Source organism: Anomalospiza imberbis, chromosome 23 (genome assembly GCF_031753505.1).
Source record: "Anomalospiza imberbis isolate Cuckoo-Finch-1a 21T00152 chromosome 23, ASM3175350v1, whole genome shotgun sequence".
NCBI lineage: Eukaryota > Metazoa > Chordata > Aves > Passeriformes > Viduidae > Anomalospiza > Anomalospiza imberbis.
In genome coordinates this window covers 1,133,775-1,157,501 of record NC_089703.1, presented here as the reverse complement: position 1 = coordinate 1,157,501, position 23,727 = coordinate 1,133,775, and the positions used below count along the sequence as shown (strand labels likewise).

Below are 23,727 nucleotides of genomic sequence, written 5' to 3'. Positions count from 1 at the left end.
CGTGCAGAGAAAGCTTCAGCTCCTGCTCTGCCATTCAGGCTGATGATGAGTTCAATTTTTATTTAGTGTCCCTGGAAACGATTCATCCTGCCCTTACATGCTCTGCTCCAGCTCAAATATGACTTCCTAGAGTTAATTCTTACCGTGGGCTGCTGTGGCCTGTGATCAGGGGGCTCTTCTGGCCCTGGAACTCAGAGATATCCGTTGTAGATATCAATTCCCAGTGTGTCCTTTACTGCTAGAGTGAGAATAATCAGAACAAAGGTGTTCAAGTCAACATGGGTGAGTGTGGAAAAAATACACAATTCTAAAAGTGGAATTTAAATTTGTCACTGCTCTTTAAATGGGGTAAAAGCTTAACCTTTGGTTTTCTTCACAGCTGCCTTGCTTCTTGTTGTCTGTGTTGATGTATATATATCTATATGTATGTATATGCACATATAACTACCACGTGAAGGGTCTGTATTTGTTTTGCTTTATTTAATTAAAGATGTATTATTTCAAACCTATTTTTGAACCTGTCCATGTAAGCTGTGCAAAATATCTTCTTGTGAGGACAGGTCTCCTTTTTCCTTCTGCGGGAAGGAGCCTGTACCCTTCCCAGCTGAGGCTGCAATAGGAATGGTTTCCTGCTGCTTAATTTCTAATTGCATAAATGGAAGGGGGAGAAGTGGAAATTCTAAGTACCAAAAGGCATGTTAAATTTAGTATAATACACTCATCTGGAAACTATCACATTTTTCCTTCTTTCTTAACCTGCTGAAATCATTGCTTCGTTTGTGGCGTGATTTGGATTGGGGCCAAAAAGTGCAAACAAGATAGGGCTGAAAAAGGCAGGTGTCCCTATCCAAACTTAATGAGACCTTTTAGGAGAGAACTTGTATCCCAATTGTAATTGGAGTATACAAGTGAGTAAAGAATACATATCACTACCCAGGAGAAGGAGGGAAAAAAAAAGAAGCTGTTTGCTGACTAGAACTGGTTTTGAACGTTTAACAACTCCCCAAGTGCTCGACTGACCACAAATCTGCCTCTTTAACAGCTTGATTAGATGTCTGCTGAGGCTTTGAGATGAATAAACAAGTCACGGAAAATCAGAGACAGCAGGGAAAAAAATATCAAGCTGCTTTTCTATTGTTTATCCGAGTTGTTCATGTTTGATCAAGATACCGTCATTGCTTTGTGTTCCAATCCTGCCTGGAGCCGTGGCCAAGAGCAGGACCTGGCTGTATGTGGTGCTGTACACACAAATAAAAACCAGCCTCTGCCCTGGAGAATTTACAAACTAAACAGATGGGCTGCAGGGAGGTAGGAGGGTTTGTAATTCCCATTTTAAAGACGGGAGAAGCTGTAGGCAAGGTCAGGGATAAGTCGTGCAGGGAATGTGGTGTGCAGCCAGGTCTCTGACTGGAGTCCAGCAGCCCGTCCTTCCCAACTGGTTTTTCACGTGGTGGTGGAGTCTCAGGGGAAGGCTGCCCTTCATAGACTGGGAGACTCCAAAAGTGTTTGTGCCACCCTTTGCTATTTTCAAATCACTCCAAATTCTTACTGGCAAATCCCTGAGAAAGTTAGGAATGACATTTTACTGTCCAGAGGCTGATATCTTATGGAATCACTAGTAGGTGTAAACCACTGTGATCCTCAGTATTGACTGTGGTGATAGTCTGAATCTGATAAGCAGAGAAAATACTGAAATGTATTCCCAGTCCTTTGTGCCTCATGGACAAGGACACTGCTGTGTTCGGCAGAACATAAACAAAGTATCAGGAGAAAGTCAATGCCTTAGTAAATCTACCTTAAATATGAATTGAGGTAACAGATCGAGAAACGGGGGGGATCAAGGAGACAGCAGCATTCCAGTACCACTGAATCATGGAATGGTTTGGGCTGGAAGAGACCTTAAAGCCCATCCAGTGCCACCCCCTGCCATGGGCAGGGACACCTTCCACTGTCCCAGGTTGTTCCAAGCCCCATCCAACCTGGCACTGGACACTTCCCGGGGAAGCCACAGCTTCTCTGGGCAGCCTGTGCCAGGGCCTCCCCAGCCTCACAGGAAAGAATTTCACCCAGTATTCAATTTAAACCTACTCTCTTCCAGTTTGAAGCCATTCCCCTTGTCTTGTCGCTCCAGGCCGGTGCCAAAGTCCCTCTCCAGTAGTGGAAACATAGCAGTGATGGTGTAACTCAGCTCTTCCAGAGAGTTCACACGGATGATTCTCCAAAGGAGGAATTGATTATTGATTTCCCAGCTGTTTTTCTTGGGTTCTTTCTGAGTTTGGGAGCAATGCAAAAGAAATCACAAAAGTGCTGGTTTGCAAATGCAAATAGTGGGTGCACAAGCAGACTGAAGGTGACAAGTTGTTGTGGTAGTGATGTGCCACGAGGTATAGGTGATCCTGCAGCTGGAAGGGAGAGGCTTGTGGAGCTGGGGAACCCTGATCCATGAGTGACCTGCTGGGAAAACCCCATTATTCTGCAGGTTCTGACCCAGCAAGGCTCTGCTGACCCTTCTTTTGCTCCAAGCCAGCAGGGTTTGGTACCTACCCCCATAGCACACACACCCCACAGTAAGAAATAAACTTTCTCCTCGTCTCCCACCCCACTCCTGCCTTTGGAAGTAGGACTGGTGCAAATCTTGGCATGCCAGCTCTGTAGGCAGCTGGATGCAATGTGCACTGTGTCTGTACTGCTCCGAGAGTCCAGCCTATAGCCCACCCACAGTGAAATGCTTGACTGAGATTGAAACTAAATGGGAACATAGTTTATGGAAATTCAGCTGTGGATGGCCGTGCTCTCGTGCCTTCTGGCTGTCAGCACTTTGCTGTGCAGCACTGCAGGCTGCTGGAGCTGCATTTTCCTCATGGTGCTGGATACCCACCTCCTGGAGCTTATAAAGATGCTTAGAAAGTTGCTGGTGACTAATAAATCACTCTTCATCTCTAGGCTTTATTGGTGGTGCTTGTAAAGCCTCCAGCTCTGCGTTAGGAGTGGATGCCCCTTCCTGGAAAAGGTCACGCCCTGATCAGTTCAAATTCAGTTCATAAATCATGCAAAGGAGTGTGTTTCTTTTTAGAGGTTTTAGAGGATATTCTTCCTCCCCCTCGGTGCTGCACTTGAAATTAGCAGTGATAAACAGCTAAACCCAACCCATTACTGCTCCTCTGAGCCATGCAAATCCCTGTGGATTTGGACTGAAGGACATGGAGCTGCTGGAGAGAGTCCAGAGGAGGCACCAAGGGTATCAGAGGGAGGGAGCAGCTCCACTGGGAGAACTGGGATTGTTCAGCCTGGAGAAGAGAAGGCTCCAGGGTGACCTAACTGTGACCTTCCAGTGCCTGAAGGAGCCAGCAGGAAAGATGGAGAGAGACTGTGGGCAAGGGCCTGGAGTGCCAGGACAAGAGGGCAGGGTTAGATGGCACACTGGGAAGGAATTCTACCCTGTGAGGGTGGGCAGGCAATGGTGCAGGTTGTATTTGTTATTTTAATTATCTGGAAGTAAATATAAAAGGGTGGCAGACAATTAAGTGCTATTCGGTGGGATGCTGTGTAAGTGCAAAAGAAAGTGGAGCAATGTAGATTTTGGCCCAGTCAAATGTGAAGTTCAGTATCCAGGTGCAACAACCACTGGTAATACCTGGAGATGGCACAGCCGGGGGCATTATGGAACCCCGGGAACTGCAGGAATGGCTGCTAGCAGGGAGAGGCACAGTGAGAAGCAAGGGCTGGAGGCCGAGGCTTGACCCGTGCAGATGAGCAGTGAGGCACCGAATTACACACTGGGATGAGCTGGGAGAGCCACGGGAGGATTTTCCAACTCCTGACGTCTTAAATGGAAGTTACTGAGCTCCACCTGGGAGTGACCGGGCGAAATCAAATGACTGTAACACACATGGATTCAGATCAGATGATCCAACTGTGTTTGTTGGCCATAAACTCTCTGAAACTTGTAAGGCCACAAAGGCTGCCTGCAGAATTCCTGGTCTCTGTCCCATGGCTTAATCTGGTCTGAACTAAAGGCAGAGTGTTTTTAGCTCGGGGATCCTGCTCGTTAGACACTCCCGGAAGATGTCCCTGGTGTGGACCTCAGAGGGAAGACAACCTATTTCTGTGCTGTTCCTTGCTGCTTTGTTCCTCAGCTCCTCCCTTTTGGACTGTTTTCCTTGGGTTTGTTTGAGGGAATGGCTGATGGTGTGAGCTTCCCTCGCTCCTTTTTCCAGGCACAGGGCCCATTTTTTGTTTAATTCTCTCTGAAGATGACATGGTTCCCTAGATAATCTGTCGAGAGATGGGATATTTCATATGTCAATAAATACATCTTTGGATGATGGATGGAAGCCTGGGGCTGGAGCTGCAGGAGGGTTATTGGGGTAGGAGTGGAGGTGCACTGGAATGGCTGCAGGGAAAGCCCACATCGTCCTGCTGTTTGCACCACAGGCTGGGCAGGGGAAATGAATGCACTGGGTTCTTTTAAGGCCTGAGAAAAAATTCCCTTAAATCTTTGGGAGCATCCTAGCAGGCGACATGCTTGTGGGAGGCTCCAGTTTACTATCTGCAAAGTCATGGATTTTATATCCATATTAGGTATAAATAGAGGTAGGCTGGCAGATAGAGGCAAGGTCACTGTGACTCCTCCAAGCACCGGATGAGCCTGCAATTATTTCACTGGGGCTTCACATTTAACTCTTGTTGTGCACTGCAGCAGCCACTGCTGCCAAAATTAAAACCTGAATGATGCAAAGTTGGTCTAACACAGACGTCTCAGCCTGTTCAGGAGAGCTGTGATAAGCTGAGAACTCATGGCCACTTTCATTTTATTCCTCATCAGCTGCAGTTATAGTCTCAAAAATCCCAATCCTGCTCCAGGGCAGGAGGAGAGGGAGGCAATAAGCAGATTTCTCAGACTCCCACATTTCTGAATTTATGAACCAGACCCTTTAAATGATGAAAATCACATTATCACTTTAAGAATAGTATTTGCATTTGTATTTTAGAAGGTGGGACTGTGAGCTGAGGGCTTTAATCTGCTAACAAATGTAGATATATTCTTTTTTCTCAGTCATCCTAAATCTAAACAACGCTGACACTTGCTGTAGCAGGACTTTGAAAAACTGGCACTTTAAGGCCTCTGATTTCGGGTGCTTTTCTTCAAGGCCAGAGAGTTTGTGCATGAGGCTCTTGCCATGCAAGAGCAGTGCAGTATTGCTCTGTGAGTCACCCCGTTTCAGGCGGGTGCTGGTTTCCTTTCAGTAATGTGCAAAATGTTCCCTGCACACATGTGGATGTTCTAAGTTTGTCCTGCTGGTTGACAGTTTGGAGGAGCTTTGGTGCCAGAACTGTCTCTGAACACACACAAGCACCTATTGTGACGAGGCCTGAGCTTGGCTGGGGCCTTCAGGCAGTGCTGCAAGAAAAATAATTAATATAATAAGAGGTTCTGAGTGATTGCAGCAGGGGGAAGTTGTGCAGCAGAGAATCAGATGGTTATCAGAGGGGATTTAACTGGTTGTAATGGAGGTGGAGGAAACTGGCTATTTTTGAAGTAGAAAGAAAAAAAAAAAAGCTGTTTGAACTCGTAGGGACGAGGGCACCTGCAAATGAAGCCCAACAGCTTTTTCCCAGCTCCGCGTGCTCAGAACTGGCCCTGCAGACACGAACTGAATGCGAGAAGGATTGGGCATGACCTGAGCTGCTGGGGAAGCAAGGGAGGGAGGGATGGAGGGGCCTGGAGTGCCTGGGAGTGGGGAGTGACTGGGCAAGGTGGAAAATGGAGCCATTAACCACGCTTGGACTTGCGCAGGGATGGCAGGGGAGCGTTTTTACCGCTGCCCCAGGGCCCCAGAACGCCTTGGCACGGCACTACAGAGAAGCCACTAATCCCAGGACCAAGGGGAGGGAACGGGGCTTTCTCCGCAGCCCCGAGGACGGCAGCGCTGGTGGGATCCAGCAGCTGGCTCGGGTCGGAGCCTGCAGGAGCTCGCATTCCCAGGGCTGGGCAGGAGACGAGCGCCGCGCTGCCCAGTGCGTTCCAGGCCATTCGCTGAGCCCAGATGTCTGCTAATGGGCTCTGGGAGAGATCCTTTTCCTCCACTCCTGAGCAGTCCCTGCGCCAGGCCTGTCCCCGGCTCTGTCCCGAGCTCTGTCCCGAGCTCTGTCCTGAGGTCTGTCCCCAGCCCTGTCCCCAGCTCTGTCCCGAGATCTGTCCCCAGCTCTGTCCTGAGGTCTGCCCCCAGCTCTGTCCCCAGCCCTGTCCCCAGCTCTGTCCCCAGCTCTTGTCCCCAGCTCTGCCCCCAGCTCTGCCCCCAGCTCTGTCCCCAGCTCTGTCCCCAGCTCTGTCCCGAGCTCTGTCCCCAGCCCTGTCCCCAGCTCTGTCCCCAGCTCTGTCCCCAGCTCTGTCCCCAGCCCTGTCCCCAGCTGTGTCCCCAGCTCTGTCCCCAGCTCTGTCCCCAGCCCTGTCCCCAGCTCTGTCCCCAGCTCTGTCCCCAGCTCTGTCCCCAGCTCTGTCCCCAGTTCTGTCCCCAGCTCTGTCCCCAGCTCTGTCCCCAGCCCTGTCCCCAGCTCTGTCCCCAGCTCTGTCCCCAGCTCTGTCCCCAGCTCTGTCCCCAGCCCTGTCCCGAGGTCTGTCCCCAGCTCTGTCCCCAGCTCTGTCCCCAGCCCTGTCCCCAGCTGTGTCCCCAGTTCTGTCCCCAGCTCTGTCCCCAGCCCTGTCCCCAGCTCTTGTCCCCAGCTCTGTCCCCAGTTCTGTCCCCAGCTCTGTCCCCAGCCCTGTCCCCAGCTCTGTCCCCAGCCCTGTCCCCAGCTCTGTCCCCAGCTCTGTCCCCAGCTCTGTCCCCAGCCCTGTCCCCAGCTCTGTCCCAGGTCAGTCCAACAAGCCAGCCGGATTCCCTCCAGGTCTCGTGCCTTTCCTCTTTGCCTGCACAGGGGATTCAGCACAGAGCTCAAATCTGGGGTGCTAAACCTGATGGAGGCTGCTGCTCCAAATTCCTCCCGTGGCTGAACCTCCCCTCCAGCCTCTCCTTGCCTCCCTGCAGGGTGTGAAGCTCAGTGAGTGTGTGCAGGGAGAGGCTGCTGTACCCACGGGCTTTGGGGGAACCTCACCAAGCAAGAACCGTGCTTGTAAGGCTGGATTCTCCCTTGCCCCGGGTGCTGGAGCTGCACAGATGTGAGAGTTTGTGCCAGCAGCGGTGAGAGGATGTGGTCCTGACACCCTTCCTGCCACCACTGTCCGCTCCCTCCACCTACCCGAGGTGGAGATGGGAAATCATCCCTCAGCTTTTTGAGCTGTTAAATCCTTGTGTCTCTCTTCTGGCACGAGTGCTGCTCCATTCACCCAGGGTGTGTATGCCCTTACACACAGCAGTTTGGGGTCCTGGTATCTTGGAGATGTCTTCTGGGTTATTTAGGAACCAAAAAGTTGGAGTTTAACACCAGCAGGTGATGGTCTGCTGAGAAAATCATGGAATGGAATCACAGAATGGCTTGGGTTGGCACAGACCTTAAAGATCATCTTGTTCCAGCCCCTGCCAAGGGCAGGGAGGCCACTCACACTAAACCAGGCTGCTCCGAGCCCTGTCCAGCCTGGCCTTGATCAACCTTGATCCAACCTCCCTCAGAAGGGAGCTGATACGGAGCTGTCTTTGTTTCAGGGAGCAGCAGTGCCATTCTGCACCCATTTGCAGATCAGATGCAGAGGTGAAAGGAGCTGGTCTGGCACGGGCAGGGTGGTCCATGGCAGACCCAGACATCAGGCCCAAATCCCTCCTGGGTCATGCAAGGGGCTTTATCCCCTGAGAGCCCTTCCTTGGACCCCGTGTGGTTTATCTCAGGGATAGTGAACAAAACACCAGCGGGGGAAGAGATGGAGCTCAGGCCCAGCTGTGGGATATGTGCAGGGCCATTCTCCCCACGCTGCTCCCTGCAGCCCTTCATGGGTACACACACTGTCTCCCCACTCATTTCCCACCCACCTTCCCCCCGATGTGTTTTCGAGCATCCCACTGTGGGCAGGCAGGGGGCTTTGGGCTCTGCACTGACACAAATAAAAGAAATAGTTTTATTTTTAACTTACAAATCCACCCTTTTAATTCTCACGCCCACAGTGCCAGGTCTTGTCCTGACAAGCGAGGAGCCCCTGGCGCTGTGGGCGTTTGTCAACAGCCCAAAACAGCAACAGTGGGTGAGGAGGGACATCCTGGGTTTCTGCTGTGTCCCAGTGCACAAAGCCTTGGTGATCCAGCAACAGGGACAGGCCTGAGGGGAAGGCATGGGGGGGCGTGTGGATGTTTTGGGCACAAAACATCCTGTACACACATCCTGTGCGTAGCTGGTGGAAAACCAGGATGGACTGGGCTGTTGTTGAGGGCAGAGTGAGGAGCTGTGTCTCGCTCCACGCCGTGGGAAAACATCCCTGTGCTTTGGCACGGCTGTTTAGGGGCAGGCAGCAAACTCCCCTGAGCCTGTGGGGAGTGGGAGCTGGTAAACAAGGGGGTGATGTGTGGAGCAAGAGCCTAAAGCTGCTGCTGAAGGCTGAGCCCCTGGCTGGGGAAGAGGGGCTGGCTGCCGAGCTCGGCTCCTTTCCCTCCCTGCTCTCCCTCCCTGCAGAGCAGCTGCCTCAGCTCCGTGCCTCGGTCTGTCCAAATGACATCTGCAGGCATCAGGTCATCACTCCTGCTTCTGGCTGTGATATCACACTGCCAAGGAGAGGGAAAAAGTCTTGGCCCAGGGCTTTGACAGCCTTTCAGCAGCTTCTTTCATCCCCCAGCCAAGCTGCTCTGTCCTACAGCACCTCTGCTTGTTCCTCCTGACACCAGAAAACCTGAACCCTGCTCCTCCTGCCTCCCCACCCCCAGATCCACAGATTGCTGTTTCCCTTTCATGCTGTTTACAGAAGTGGAACAGGGATGAATAGTAGGAAGCAGTGAATGAACTGCAGGCTGGCTCACAGCTCCTTGCAGAGCAATCACACCCCAGTGCTGAGGATTCCACAAATCCCATCCCTGACTGAACCCCAAACAGTCAGCTGAATTTCACCATAATGTTCTGGGTCTGTTGCTGTGTAGCTGGTTGCATCTACATCTTACTTCTTGCAAGAACTTTCTTCAAAGTCTCAGATGTCTCTTATTTCACTCATATTATTCAGAATAAAGTAGCCTCCTGGGCAGGAGTTTACTGCTGGTCATGCTGGCCATGGGGAGCAGGTAGAGCATTGCTCAAAGGCCTGGGTTCTCCGGTGGGTGAAAATGCTGGGAAACCAGATTTTTGGCTCCCGTTGGGTGTGTGGTCATGGCTAGAGGCTGTTCCTCTTGTTGGCCCTTTTGGAGTTGAGCAGTGCAGTACAGTTCAGGGCTGGGTAGGTTGCATTTTGCAGGATAAGAAGGTGATGTTGGAAGCAGATTTTTGCCACCCTGTTTACAAATCCTATTCTCCTGGAGCTGGAAGGAACCGGGCAGCAGGAAACCATTCCTTCACTGGCAGCAAACACCCAGCCCCAAAGCCTCTCCCCACAGCTGCTGCCAGGGCACTACCAGCACTTCTCCCAGCACAGCTGTTGCTTCTTGCCATCTCCCCTTCCTGCTTCTCTGATCTCTATGCAAATCCTCGCACCAACAGCAGCCAGCAAAACCCAGCCAAGCCTGGCAGGTATCTTTCGATTTGGGTTGTGTTTAATGTGGGGGCCTCTTTAGATTAATTGTGCCTTAACAGAAACAGAGCCCTTCGGTCTCCAGCAATTGTCCTATCTGAAAGATAGCCGTGAATGGGGCTTCACTGGAGTGGGGTTTGGCTGTTTTTAATGGGAAAGGGAAAGAGGGAAAGAAAAAAGAAAAAGAGGAGAAAAGGGAAGGGAAAAGAAAGGAAAAGCAAAAGAGAAAAACGTCATCTCTAGTGCTGGAGAACTTTCCCAAAGTCTTTTCTGCAGCCAGGACTCTGCCCCGCGGACTCTCTACCACGAATTATGTTTAAGTAAGAGTTGTTGGCGTTCGGTGAGCCCAATCCAGACTCTTTATGCCACCGCAGGAGCAAGTGCTGGGACATTCCCTTTAGCTCTCCTGGCGTTTCCAGCGGGCTCTCCCCGCTAGCTCGAGCACTTGCCGGGGGTTCCACGGCCCGGGTCACTGGGTGAGCTCCGTGCCCGGGTTCTGGGGGTTCCGGCTCTCCTCTCCGCGGGGCTCTCGCTGCGCCCGCAGCCCGGCGGGGCGGGCGGGCGCTGCCGCCGCTCCCTCCTCCCGCCGGCCGTCCCTCCCTCCTTTCCCCTCCTCTCCCTTCCCAGCCCGATTGTGCAATCGCGAGCGGCGGGGCCGGCGGCACCGCCCGGAGCCCGGCACCGGGGGGAGGGAGGCGGCAGCTCCCGCCCGCCCCGCGCCTCCCTCCGTGGCCGCCCCGCCGCGCCGGGGATGCGGCAGCCGCCGGGCACCGCCGGGCCCCGGACCCCATGGGATGCGCCCGCCGTCGCCTGGCTGGTGAGTAGCCCTTGGCTTTGTGCGCCCCCCGCCCCCGCCCCGAACCTGCTGCTTTTTCCCCGCACCAGATTTTCCGTCTCTTTTCCTCTCGCTTCTCTTCTCCCCCCGCCGGTGATGGATGGCCGGGAGGATGAGGATGTTGCCACGGGCAGAAATGGCTTGCAGATGAGGCGGACTTGGGGGGATCTGCTCTGCAATCGTTAAACTATTTCCACCGCCGCTTTAGCTCGAGTAGAATAAAAGCCCGGGAGCCGGGGAGCCGCGCTGTGTCGGTCGCACATCTGTGGTACAGAGTTCTTCCCTCCCTCCTTCCCTCCTTCCCATCCCTGTCGGGGTTTGAAACAAAAGTGCCGAGGGAAGAACGGGAACGCTCAGTATCGATTAACCACACCACCGGCGGACGCAGGGTAGTTGAACGATCATAAAAGAAAGAAGTTTTCCCGATGGCAAGGCAGTAAACTTTTGTTCCTTGAAAAGTTCATCCCGGGGATTAATTTACATCCTTGTTTCATGGAAATACTTTAGGCACTTACTGTAAAGCTTATATCCAATATGTCCCTACCTGTTTTTTGAACCTCAACATAGCATTTCAACTTGTCTCAGTATTTGCAGCAATTTTTATTTGTTCCATACAATAGTCTCTGCATTTTAAGATCAGTGGGGATTTCTCTTTTTCTCTGGTAGGGGTTTTGGGAACAGAACATGCTTTAGCTCGCTTTCGGGCTGCAGTAAAGTTGATCTGGACAATCCCTTATTGCCTACTAACATTTCTCTTACGAGAGCACCAGCAAATTCTGCTCCACTCCACGCTACTCCACAATCTTTTACATATAGGATTAACCCCATAAAATTAAAAATTCAGCCTGTGAAATGTTTGTGGATTTAGGACACGATAGCTTTTCCATGTGGGTTTTTTTGGGAAAAATCTGAACCCTGCTGAAACAAGTGGGAAAGATCCTAGCAATATGGAGAGACCCAGATTTTCCCTTGTAATTTTAGCTGAAAAACTCAGTGCCTTCTTTGCAGTGTCCAACCAGCCAAAAATCAGCTGCATACACCGGGCACTTCTGCCTTTTGAAGGCAGTCTCCCATCTCGTAAAAGGCTGCTCGCCTCAAATTTGCAAACCGCAGGATGGGAAACGGAATTTGCCTTCAGTATAAAAATCCCAAGTGTTTGCAAACAGCCCTGAGAAGAATCCGGGCTCTTGGCGTGACCTCCCAGCGCTGAATTCCAGCTCGGGGAGTTTGCGGTCTCACAAAAAGGGCAAACGAGCAAAGTCTTCCCAAGTGCCCGCTCGTCTTTCCGGAGCAAGGAAAACAGTGGAGCTGGAGGGAATTTGGGTGCTCTGGAGGTGCAGGATCGGGCCCTGAGCCAAAGTGCTTTTCAAGGAGCCTTGAAGAGCTGCCCGTGTTGGAGTGACTTTGCTTGCGGCGTGCGTTGGCATTGCTGAGGGTGGATCAAGCTGGTGCAGCCACGGGAAACCTGCCCAAGGAGCAGAGGAAACTCCTGGGCAGTTATTCCTGCCCAAACTCCGCGCTGGTCCCATTAAAGCTTTAGCAGTTCCTCTGCCAGATCCCATATCCGACCACGGGGCAGGCAGAGCCGGGTTCTTGCTCCGTCCTTGGGCCTTGCTCCTGCTCTTTTTGTTTTGAAGTCTGCTGGAAAAAACCAGCCTCCTCTGTGGTTGCACGGGCTCGGAGATCCCCGGTGACAAAGCAAGGAGCACAGTAACAGGGGTCCAGCACGGCTGAGGGCAAACTTCACACCCGCTCAAATCAGACTCTTAAAAACCTGAACAGCTGACAAAATTGATCTTCTGGGGGAGTTCTGGAGTGAGAGTGAGGGGTGGTCTGTCCTCTGTTAGCCCTGGCAGGGCTGTGCTTGCTGTTCTTCGGACCTTTGTTTCTTGCGCAGTGCTGTTTAGGGAGGGAGGGCCGTGGGGGCCAGGGCTTTCCTGGACATAAATTAGCACTGAGGGTGGGAACGAACAGCCCAGCACCCAGCGCAGCAGTTGTGGAGCTGGGCTGGGCTGGGCTGCTGCCCCATTCCAGCCAGGATTGCAGCTCTGTGGAGCTGAGCCTTGGAAACGGCGTCAGGATGGAGCCCTTGCTCGAGTCGCTCTTAGATGTGGTTTAAGCCTCCTTCTTCTCTGACACGGAGCTCAGGCAACCTGTCCAGAGGGGAGAAGGGAGTGCTGTTCAGGTCACAGTGGGATTTCTTTGTGGGCCCAATCCTGCAGTTTTAGGAGAAACGGTCTAAATGTGAAGTGTGAGGTCAGCCCTGGTAGCGACTGGAAATACCAGCTGGGCCGTGGGCTGTTACATCACCTCCAAACCCCTCTGGCCTTGCGCTTCCATGTGTTTTTCTTCTTTGGCCAGTGCCATGGGTAAATAACACAGACACTGGATTTGTGCCATCAGAACTGAGGAGGCTCGTGTGGTGTGAAGCAGAGTAAAACAGGGCAAAGACACATCAGGTCAGTGAATTTCTGCTGCTGTGACCAAGATATGGCCTGAACGCGTATGAAGGGAGAGGGAGACAGCAGGGAGGATCCTGAAAGACCCACAGCTCCATCCACAAGCTCTTTTCTCCTTTCCTCTTTCCTCTTCTTGCTCCAGCAGCTGGGAACCTGATCCTGCAGGCGCAACCCCGCTGCGCTGGGTTTTTATGCAAGTTTGGTAATGAATGACCGAGCCAGGCGAAAGCCAGCGTGGTTGGCATCCCAGACAGCTCCCCTCGCTGCCTGCAGGAATTAAAAAAATCATCATCCTGGTGGCCACTCTGCACTGGAACTGGTTTTATCTGGTTCCAGTTAGGCTTGTTTTGAGTAAGACGAGCGGTGCCAGATTCTGATCTCATTTGCACCAGTGGAGTCATTTGGAGGAGCCGGTCCCAGTTTACCTCACTCTGAGCGAAAGCAGAACGGGCCCTGCTGGGAGAAGCTCTCCCCGGGGCAGTGCCCGGTGCCTGCCCGCAGATCCCAGCCGGGGAGCAGCCAGCGGCTGCCGGGACCTGTCCCGCAGGCTCCGGGGCTTTCCTGCCGCTCTGAGACCGAGCCTGGTGCTCCGGGGAGGTGCCGTGGGCCAGGGCTGCTGCTCGGGCTCCCGATGGGGGTACAGTGCTGCAGGAGGAGGAGATCCTCCCTGTCCTCGCTGGGTGGGAAACTGCTGCCCAGGGACAGCGTCGGAGAGAGCAGCACAATCCCTGCCATGCATGGGATTTCCTGAGGAGCTGTTGGACACCCACCACCCTCCTGCACGTCCGGATGCCCTCGGCCCCAGGCTGGCTCTCTCGGCTCCGCGGCCGTGGCACGGCTGCGTGGGAAACGCCCGCTCCAGGGAAAAGCAGGAGGCAGCCGGGCCCCGCTCAGGTCCGGGCATGCGAGCGAGCCTCGGGCTGAAACGCTGCTCCCAGCTGCGCTGGGAAGCGCCCGGTGCTCGGATCAGCCGCACCGGGTCCGACCCGGCTGGGAATGCTCCAGGCACGGCTCCAGACCGGTCCTGGCCCGTGCAGGGCTTGGGCAGAGCCGGGACCCTCTGCCCGGCGAGCAGAGGCTCCCCAGAGCCGCCGCTGGAGGCTGGCCCCAGGCTGGTTTCCAGCTCCCCACAAAGCTGATCTGGTCCCAGGCTGGTTCTCAGCTCCCCACAAAGCTGATCTGGTCCCAGGCTGGTTCTCAGCTCCCCACAAAGCTGATCTGGTCCCAGGCTGGTTTCCAGCTCCCCACAAAGCTGATCTGGTCCCAGGCTGGTTCTCAGCTCCCCACAAAGCTGATCTGGTCCCAGGCTGGTTCTCAGCTCCCCACAAAGCTGATCTGGTCCCAGGCTGGTTCTCAGCTCCCCACAAAGCTGATCTGGTCCCAGGCTGGTTTCCAGCTCCCCACAAAGCTGATCTGGTCCCAGGCTGGTTCTCAGCTCCCCACAAAGCTGATCTGGTCCCAGGCTGGTTTCCAGCTCCCCACAAAGCTGATCTGGTCCCAGGCTGGTTTCCAGCTCCCCACAAAGCTGATCTGGTCCCAGGCTGGTTTCCAGCTCCCCACAAAGCTGATCTGGTCCCAGGCTGGTTCTCAGCTCCCCACAAAGCTGATCTGGTCCCAGGCTGGTTCTCAGCTCCCCACAAAGCTGATCTGGTCCCAGGCTGGTTTCCAGCTCCCCACAAAGCTGATCTGGTCCCAGGCTGGTTTCCAGCTCCCCACAAAGCTGATCCTTGCTCCCATCCCACTCCTCCAGCTGCTCTTGGGGGCTGCAGAGCCCCACGTGCTTCAGGAAGAGGGGCAGTGGAGGTGTGGGGTCAGGATGTGTTCCCGAGCTTTGATGCATTTTCCTGGCCATGATTGTTCTTAATGCTGAAGAAATTGGGCAACTGAAATAAATGACCAGAAACTGTTTATATGACTCTTACCTCTCTTACGGGCCATTAGTGGGTCCCTTTTCCAGCAGAGCTCCTTCAGGACCCCATCCTAAGCCCAAGTCCAGAGCTTTCCAATCACTTTTGTAGGCAAAGCATCTTGGATTTTTTTTTTTCCCAGCTGCAAAGAATGAGTTTCTCGAGTGCTCAGTGCATGGTTGAGAAGCCAGATTAAAACTCCCAATGTACCAAGAGAATCTTTTCACATTCTGGCCAATGTGGGGAGGGCAGAGAGCTTTAAAAATGCTGCACTGCTTTTCTTTATTTCTGCTTTATTTCTGTGATTTGCCCAGCCATGCTTGAGTGGAAATTAATATGTTACAGAAAGGGAAGCTCTAACATCTGCTTCTGAAAGGAGCAGACACAGCCAGGTCCACAATGAGAAACGACACAGCTTTTGCTCCACTATCAAAAAGTTCTTAGGATGGATTCTTGTGGTTGTTAAATATCAAATGTCTTCCTGTGGTAGTTGCCTGTTTATTTTTTTGTAATTTCTCCCCAGATTTTGCAGCTCAGTGAAGCAAGGCTGGAGCTCTGAGCTCGGGAGAGATTTCTGTGCTCAGTTAAGCACTCTTGAGTCCTGCTGTCCTGAAGAATTACCTCCAGACATTCTCAGTGCAGAGTTCTCTTCCCTCTCCCCTGCCCATTTCGTACCTCAGCCAGATTCTTTTGGGCTGTTACAGTCACTACAGTACAAAATTGTAAAGTTTTAGCTAAATGCAAATTTCAAAAAGGGGGAAGTATTTAATAAGAACAGGTAATAAATAACATCTGTTGTTTTGATGTTTTTCAATACACAGTGACTTCTCAATTTTTTGCAGTTGAGATTTAAGCTTTTCCTCTTAATAATGCTGGCTTATAAGTTGTTTTGTTCCATGTAAGCAAATATTATTTGAGTTCAGTTTCCTAACAGCCAGTCCCCAGTGGTGTTCAGAAGTTACAGACCTAATCCTGTGCCTGAGGAGAGCCGTGCCCTGGGTCTTTCTGGGATGTTTCTTTCCAGTTGCCACCAAGCAGACACTTCACTCTGCCTTTGCATCCTTTTAGGTGCCTCAATAATAATGTTCCTTTTAGCATTTCCTGCAGTGAGATCTCTCCTGGCCACCTGCACACACGGGAGAGATCCCACACGAGTCCTTGCGGAGCTCCCTCCCCTGCCCTGCAGCGCCGTGTCCCGGTGTGACTCCCCCCCACGCTGTCCCCACCTGGCTCCCACCTGCCCTGTGCCTTCCCCCAGCACTTTCCACCGAGGAACGTGGGGTGAGGGCTGCTGGCAGCCAGCCCTCCCTCCTGCCCGGGCAGCTGCTTCTCTCCAGGGGAGTGGGGCTCTCCAAACACCTCCCTGTGCTTTCCACGCTCCCTGCACCCATCAGCTCACTTGGTGCTCCCCCGCCCCTGCTCTTGCAACCAGGGAAACTGAGGCACAGAGCATCATTGGGCCCTCCTCTGCTCCGTGTGGCAGCTCTTGTCCAACAGCACAGATAACCAGTGGCACGCAGAGTGCTGTGGCTCCAGTCCCACACCGGCCTGGGGTCACTCCTGGCATCTCAGCCCAGCGAGGGCAGAGCCCGGCCGGGTGCAGAGCTGGCTGCATCAGGAAGGACAGCCCTGTGTCCAGGGGGGCAGGACAGGGGAGGGGATCCCAGCTCTGGCCCAGACCAGGAGCTGAAACCTTCCCTTGTCCATCTCTGCTGAGAGCTCGTGTGTCCCTGAGTCAGGCAGCACGGAGTGGGCCCCCTTTCCGCGCTGTGCTCACAGGCTGGGAGCCTTGGGCCAGCAATGTTTGTAAAGCTTTGGGGGCTCTTGTCTCTCAGGGCCTGCGGTGCCTCGTGTGTGGCCGTGAGCACAACCTACCTGTGTTTCTGGTTCTCTGTATTTGGCAGAATTGCAAGATCCTGGATAAGAAGAATACCTACAAACCCATTAAACAACTCGTGAAACGTTCCCCATGTCCACCTGCAAGCTTGTCTTGTGTTATGGTGTAAACTTCCCACTGGAAAAAGAGGCTAAAACTGATTAGATCTGTTTTATTTTCCTCCAGAAGTGTTTGGTTTCCAAATGTCTGGGAACAGCTGTGGGCTGGATGGTGGGAACGTGGCCTCCGAGGTAATTCCAGTGATTGTCCTCCAGCCCATGGAACCATGGAGATTTTCCCAGCTGCTCCCAGGCGCTGGTGTTATCCTGCTGGAGCGACTCCTGAGCGTGCTGGGATTGCTGGGATGGGAGGAAGGAGCTCTTCTAGGTGACACAAAACATCTGAGGTGGTACCAGAAGATCTCCACGCCGGGCAGCTGAGCTGTCGGCAGAACCCCCGGGGGTGCTGGGGTGGTACCCTGGACCCAGCTGCCCCTCGGCTCCTCGGGCACGGGCTGGAAAAGGGCTCCGGAGCCGCTCAGCTCGAGGCTGCAGCTGTGCCCGCGCTGAGAAGTTGTTTGTGTCGGGAGCTGGGATGTGCCAGGTTCAGGGGCTGAGTCATTTATTTCCCAAAAGCTGCCGGAGGGATGGCGAGGAAGCTGCCATGCGGCTCCCTGCAGAGGGAGCGGGGGGAGACCCTCACGGGCCGGTGGCTCTGCCGGAACTGAGCTGAACTTTCTGCTTGAAGAGCTTTGACTAGCGGGGAAAAAAATGTGCCTCGGTTCGGGGAAGAGAAAGAAGCCCCTGTGTGCCGGGAAGTGGCCGCTCCCGCCGGGTCAGCCGGGGAACACACTCGTTCCTTTCGGGCTGAACGTGTAATTTAGCTTGTCACGGAGGAATGTGCTCAACGCCTTTATTCAGTCGGGAGTTTGCAAACCTGCTCGGGTGCCTCGTCTTCCTTTTTCCCTTCCCTTCCCGGGCAGGGGGGGAGCAGGAACACGGTGCTTTTGTCTCCGTGGCTGCTGTCAGATGAATGGTGTTGGTGGCAGCTCTGTTCGCATGACTGGTTTGAGCTATGGACACGCTGCTCCCAGCCCCGGCTCCCTCCCAAACTCAGCTGCATCAGATGTTTTCCTAGGCACTGGCATAAACCTCGTTACTTACTAGAAAAGTAGCCCTGCGGGTTCCAGGACATTCCTGGGAGAAGGAAAACACCATGTGCTGGGGATGTGGTGTGTTCAAGGCTGCAGGTCAGCGGGGGATGGCAGTGCTGGGGGCCAGGGTGCCCCGGGGAATGGGGACACTTGGAACTGCTCCGGCTCCAAAGGGGTGCCCGCCTCCCCTGCTGGGAATTCCCCACTTCCCCACTCTTCCACCACCCCTTGCACAGGGGCGGTGGCCGTGGGGGCCCTGGTTACAAACACACCCCTGCTCAGGAAAGGACAAGGCTTCAGCACATGCTTAAGTGCTTTCCTGAATCCAGGCCAGGTCCTGTGCTTTAGCAGAGCACAGCCTCACTCATCTTCTTCACGGGAGCCCAGATGCTGGAGAGGATCCCTCGTGCCTCTGGCAACGGGTCTGCTCTGAACAGCAGAAACACCTCCATGGAACACCTCCCTGCAGGAGCACAGACCCCAGGAAACAGGGCTTGTCGGCACAGACAGGAATTCTGCCTCTTTGTAGTTGGGTAGAGATGCACAGAAACCTGGAAAAACCCCACCTTTCTTAGAAAAGAAGGGAATTTCTCTCTAATGGGGCATATGGAAGTGAACTTGTGAGCTGACTCCAGAGGAATTTGGGCTGTTCCCTGGGGGATTGTGATCGCTCTTTGGGTCACATCCCAGCTCTGATCTCGGACTTGCCTTTGGGAGCAGGATTCCTCCACAGAGCTGCTGGCATTTGAGGAATGAGTGATGCTTGTTTCGGAAAGCAACCCGCGTGTGTGTGTGTGTGTGTGTGTATGTGTGTGTGTGTGCAACTTAGCCATGTTCATCCTCCAGAAACTGCAGAGTTCCCCCACTGAAATGGAAAAAAACCCTCAGGCACGAGAGTCCTCTTCAGGACAGACGAATTTAACCCCACAACTCTCATTAGTGGCAGGGCAAGCTCAGCAGTTAAAACCCTCTGCTTATCTCCAGCCAACACCTGCAAATTCTCCTTTGTGCAGGTATTCCCACCGGAGAGCCGTGGGATCCACATCCCACAAGTGCTGGGAGGATTACGAAGCCAGGGCTTTGCAGGTGTTGCTGCATTATATCACTGTGGTTCTTGCATCACCAGAAAATGAGGAAATTTAGCAGAGTCCCCACAAGATTCCTCCAGAGATCCTGTGAATGAGGATGCTCTTTTCTGTGTGCCATGGGATGGAAGACAGAGAAGAATCTTTCTGCTCTGTCTCTTGATTCAGATCCAGAAGCTTGAGCTCAGAGGAGGGATAACCAGGCAAAATCCCATAACGACCTTAAAATCCCTGAGTGCTTAGGAGGTCATCTCAATAATTTAGATAAATCTGATGGTGCCGCAGCCCAGATGGTGTGGATGAGGACTCTGGAGGAACAGGGCATTTTTCCTCTCCTTCCCAGCAAGTGTTAGAGGGCTGGGCCCAGGAGCCATGGGAATCAACAGGAGTCTTTCCAGTGTGGGCTGTGGATCGTCGTCTGGATAAATAAATAGAAGGAAATAACAAATAACATGGTTCTAACAAATATTTTAGGAAGTATAAATGCCTTTCACCATGACTCCATCCAAACCCCACACAGGAAAAAATTTCCCTGTTTCTGTGCTGCTTTTCCATCTGCCTTTCCTCAGCGACTTGGGAGTGTTAACCCGGGCACCTTGGCTGGAGAGCAGAGCCAGGAAACCTCGTGGGGATTTCTCTGGGGGTGGGCAGCGACCTCCAAGCCGACCAACCTTGCGAGCGAGGTCTGTCCTGGTGACAAGAGCGCCCCTTGTCCCGTCCTCGCAAGAACCCTTTGCAGAATTTGAGTGGCTCCGTACAAAGAAATGCTGTCCTGTTCTTTCCTGCGGGTTTCCAGCCTCCGGGCTGAGGTTTCCCCGTGCCCCTGCGTGCTGCTGCCTTGCAGCGACACCTGCTGCGCGCTCCCCGGAGGAGAGGGGCCCCGGCAAGGCCGGCTTTGGCTTCCCAGGTGGGAGAAATGCAGCGGGAAAGCTTGTTCCTTCCTCAAATAAAAACATTCTTGTGGCGTGGGACGTCTCCAGCCTGGCTCGAGTCGTGGCGGTGACGCTTGTGGTTTGCGAACTTCTCCCAGCCCGGCTTTGGGTGGGAAATGAGGAAAAGCCTGCTGTTGTTCCAGGCACAGAGCTCGGGTGAGCAAGACAGGTATCTGACTTGCCCAGAGCTTGTTTGCAAGAGGGAAGAGGCAGCGTAGCACATCCCACTCCCGGGCAGCGTTCTGGGAGCTGTCCTGGCCCCGGCAGTGGCTGCGGAGGGGGATGTGGGGATGGACCCGTGCTTGTAACAACCAAGAACTTCCTGGGGGTAGGAGAAATGGGCTGCTTTGCCAGTTTTCTTTGCTGCTAACGTTTTGTTCTCTGTGTCCAGGTGTAGGATTTTGGCAGAGCTGGCCATGATGATATGGTTCGTGGTGGGGGCCCTGTTCCCAGCGCTGCTCCTGGCCGCTCCACCGCCCATAAACAAGCTCGCCCTCTTCCCGGACAAGAGTGCCTGGTGTGAGGCCAAGAACATCACCCAGATCGTGGGGCACAGCGGCTGCGAATCCAAATCCATCCAGAACAGGTACAGCTCTACCCTCAGCCCAGGGCTGGAGGCAGCTGCTGGCACTGGAGTGGCTCTGGGGACTGTCGCTCGCACAAGAGGCCAGCACAGTGTCCCGCCTCTGTCTCAGGGGAGCGTCAAATCTCTGCCTGTGCTGGGGAGAGCAGCACCTCCCCTGAGCCCCCACCCCTCCTGCTGTCTTTGCAGGGCCTGTCTGGGACAGTGCTTCAGCTACAGCGTCCCCAACACCTTCCCCCAGTCCACAGAGTCCCTGGTTCACTGTGACTCCTGCATGCCAGCCCAGTCCATGTGGGAAATCGTGAGTATCCTGCTCTGCTCCATGGGGCCCCAGCTCTGACACCACCTCAGAACCAGTCCTTCTCCTTCTCTGGGCTTTTCCCACTCATAGTTTCCTTCCAGGGCATCTCTCAGGTGACTGTACCGTGTCTTGAGATGCCTGGGTGGAAGGAGCTGCTGGAAGCTCTGATGAATGATCCGTTGTCCTCTATTTGCAGAACCATCCCTTGTCATTCCCTGCATTATTTATCCCTATGCTTATCCACACGCCGGCTCCCTTTGTCCACCTGCACTCCCTTGGGAGATCTGGCTGTGTTTTATGTTCAGAAGTTCCTCCCACAGCCAGTCATCCTTAGACCTCACAGCTCCGTGCCACCTCTGATCCTGGCAGAGCCATAAACCTAGGTCCAAGAGAAGCCCAGAGCCCAGGGAACTGGCTCTGCTCTCTGCCTCCCTTTGGGGTCACATATGATGAGAGGGTTTAGTCCAAACTACCCAGGCTGCTTGGCATCACCTCTTGTGGGTGGCTGTCACCAGAGGACACAAGGAAAAACGACGCACCACAGCTTTGGTCACCATGAAGAGACTAATTTATTTCCTCTGACTCCAATCATTTACAGTTCTCAAAAGGTGCCAGTGGATTGGAAGGTGAACGTGCCACCTCTCCAACGACACTGGACAAACTACCAGTCTATCAAATTTCTCCGCCTCTATGAAAGAATGCAAAACAATAGGTTGTTTACAGAAAGTTGTGTGAGAAAGTTCTCTACAAGAATGTAAATTCAGAAGGCTTTAGAAAATCCTAAGAAATCAGGGCGACAAGTGGCCTTTGCTCTCTCACCAATATTCCAGTGCCAGCAGTGCCTGGGAGCTGAGTCCTGCTGGAGTCGGTGCTGAGAGGAGGTGGGAGTGAGGTGGGGGTTGGTCTCTTCTGCCATGTCTCAGGTGAAAGGAGGAGAGGAAATGGCCTCAGGTTGCACCACGGGAGGCTCAGATTAGATATAAGAAAAAAAAACAACTCACTGAAAGGGTGGTCAGGCTTTGGGAAAAAATCCCCAAGGAGGTGGCAGACTCCCTGTCCCTTGGAGGTGTCCAAGGAATGACTGGACATGGCAGTCAGTGCTCTGGGCTGGGTGACAAGGTGGGACAGGTCATAGGTTAGTCTTGATGTTTTTGGAGATCCTTTCCAATCTTACTGATTCAGTGATTCCATGGTTTAGAGGTGACAACAGTGGTGCTGGTTGATGGTTTGACTTGATGAGTTTGAAGGTCTCTTCCAGCCTTGATGATTCTGTGATTTTCCCTGAGCGTCTGGAACAAGACATTCCCAGAGAACTCCCAACCTTGCAGACTGACCAGGGGTTTGTTTCCATGGATAGAAACCCATCACATCTGGCCTAAAACACCCCAAATCTGCAGGGTCTGGGGCAGGTCACACCTCCCACCACGGGAGCCTGAGCACTGACCCGCTGTGCCCTTGTCCCGCTGCCCAGGTGACACTGGACTGCCCAGGCAACGAGGAGATCCCCAGGGTGGACAAGCTGGTGGAGAAGATCCTGCACTGCAGCTGCCAGGCCTGTGGGAAGGAGCCGAGCCACGAGGGAGCCCTGTTCAACGTGTACCTGAACGCCGAGGAGAACATGCCCCACGAGGGGCCCGCGCCCCACCACTACCCCCACCACCAGCAGGAGCTGGAGGAGCCGCCGGCCTCCAGCCACCACCACCACCACGAGGAGGAGGGCGAGGAGTGACCCGTGTGGACTGTCCTGGCAGGGCTGTGCGAGGGCCAGGGCCAGGCTTTGGGGAGGGAGGGGGGTGCTGGAGTCTTTCCTGCCGAAGCGCTGCCCTCGCGTCGCCCCCGACACCGCGGGACGTTGCGAGGCGCAGGCGGAGCTGGAGCTGCAGGCTGAGACACGAGGGCTCGGCCTTCCCGGATGCACATAATGATAATAATAATAATAATATATTGAGAGGAGTGGCACGAGGGGCTCTGGCTGAGAGCAGGGGCTGGGCCGGGCTCCCGGGGCTCTCCACAGGCTCCTGGCCCTGGGGGGAGCCCCCTGAGTCCTGCTGGGTTCTCCTCGCGCCCAGCGTGGAGGAGGAAGGGAAGCAGCCTCTCCACAGTCCCACGAGAGATCCACACCTCTCTGGGGTGGTGGGATCAGCAGCCCCCCTCCTGCCTCCTCTCCCCCTGCCTGCCCACAGGGCTCAGGATGGACATGCTCCTGGCACCCACTGCATCTTGGTCTGAGCCCAGCCCTTTGTACCAGCTGGCTCTTGGGCTGGGTTTTGCCCTCTGGGGCTGTACCTGAGGGCACTGGGAACTGTGGTGGTGACAACCCTTAGCTTGCTGTCCCCAGGGCCACCACGTTGCTCCCTGGGGATGAGGGACTTGGATCATGAGCGCTGGGGCTTCACGTTTTGGGGCTGCAGGGGAAGGCCAGGAGCTGAAGGGGGAGGTTCCAGCCCTGTCCCCCCTCTCTCTGCTGCACTTTCATGGTGGTGGAGGGAGAAGGGGGCTGAGGGCTGGAACGTCCCTGTGCAGGGAGTGCTTGGGCAGGGCTGGGGGTCGGGGTGGGCACGGCCACTGCTGCCCCCCTCTCTCTCTCCGTTGTACAAAGCTGATTCCTTGGCGTTGTCCTGACAAGAGCTTCCAGAGCTTGTAATCGAATGCCTCCCCCTCCTTTTGACAAGTTTTGGGGTTTTTTTCCTTAAATAAATTAGTTCTGACATCCACTGCTCAGTGCTCCGATGCCTGTCTGGTTTTTGGCAGTGCTGACGCCAGGACAGGCAGCGGTGCCGGAGGCTCCAGGGCAGGGGAGAGCCGTGGTTCCCACAGCTTTCTGCTGCATTCCAGCTGGGAAAAGGAGGGGACGGAGCTGCTGGAAGGAAAACCGAGCCCAAATTCTGAGCGTATGGGCTGCATGTGGCGCGGGGAGCCTGCACGGCAGCTGCGGCCGGGCGCGGTGGGTCCGGGGTGT

General features: G+C 54.1%; 1 protein-coding gene across 2 annotated transcripts; it reads left to right on the top strand.

The window, feature by feature from the left end:
- Window positions 1–9,613: 9,613 nt before the first annotated feature.
- NBL1 (NBL1, DAN family BMP antagonist) lies at window positions 9,614–23,482 on the top strand. 2 transcript variants are annotated; one of them, XM_068212766.1, is made up of 4 exons: window positions 9,614–9,636; window positions 20,276–20,470; window positions 20,657–20,768; window positions 22,240–23,482. In XM_068212766.1, exons 2-4 carry the CDS (start codon window positions 20,301–20,303, stop codon window positions 22,495–22,497), a joined length of 540 nt encoding a protein of 179 aa, XP_068068867.1. In that variant the 5' UTR covers window positions 9,614–9,636; window positions 20,276–20,300; the 3' UTR covers window positions 22,498–23,482. The 2 variants fall into 2 exon arrangements, with proteins under 2 accessions (XP_068068867.1, XP_068068868.1); XM_068212767.1 differs by lacking the exon at window positions 9,614–9,636 and adding an exon at window positions 10,292–10,454.
- Window positions 23,483–23,727: the final 245 nt, after the last annotated feature.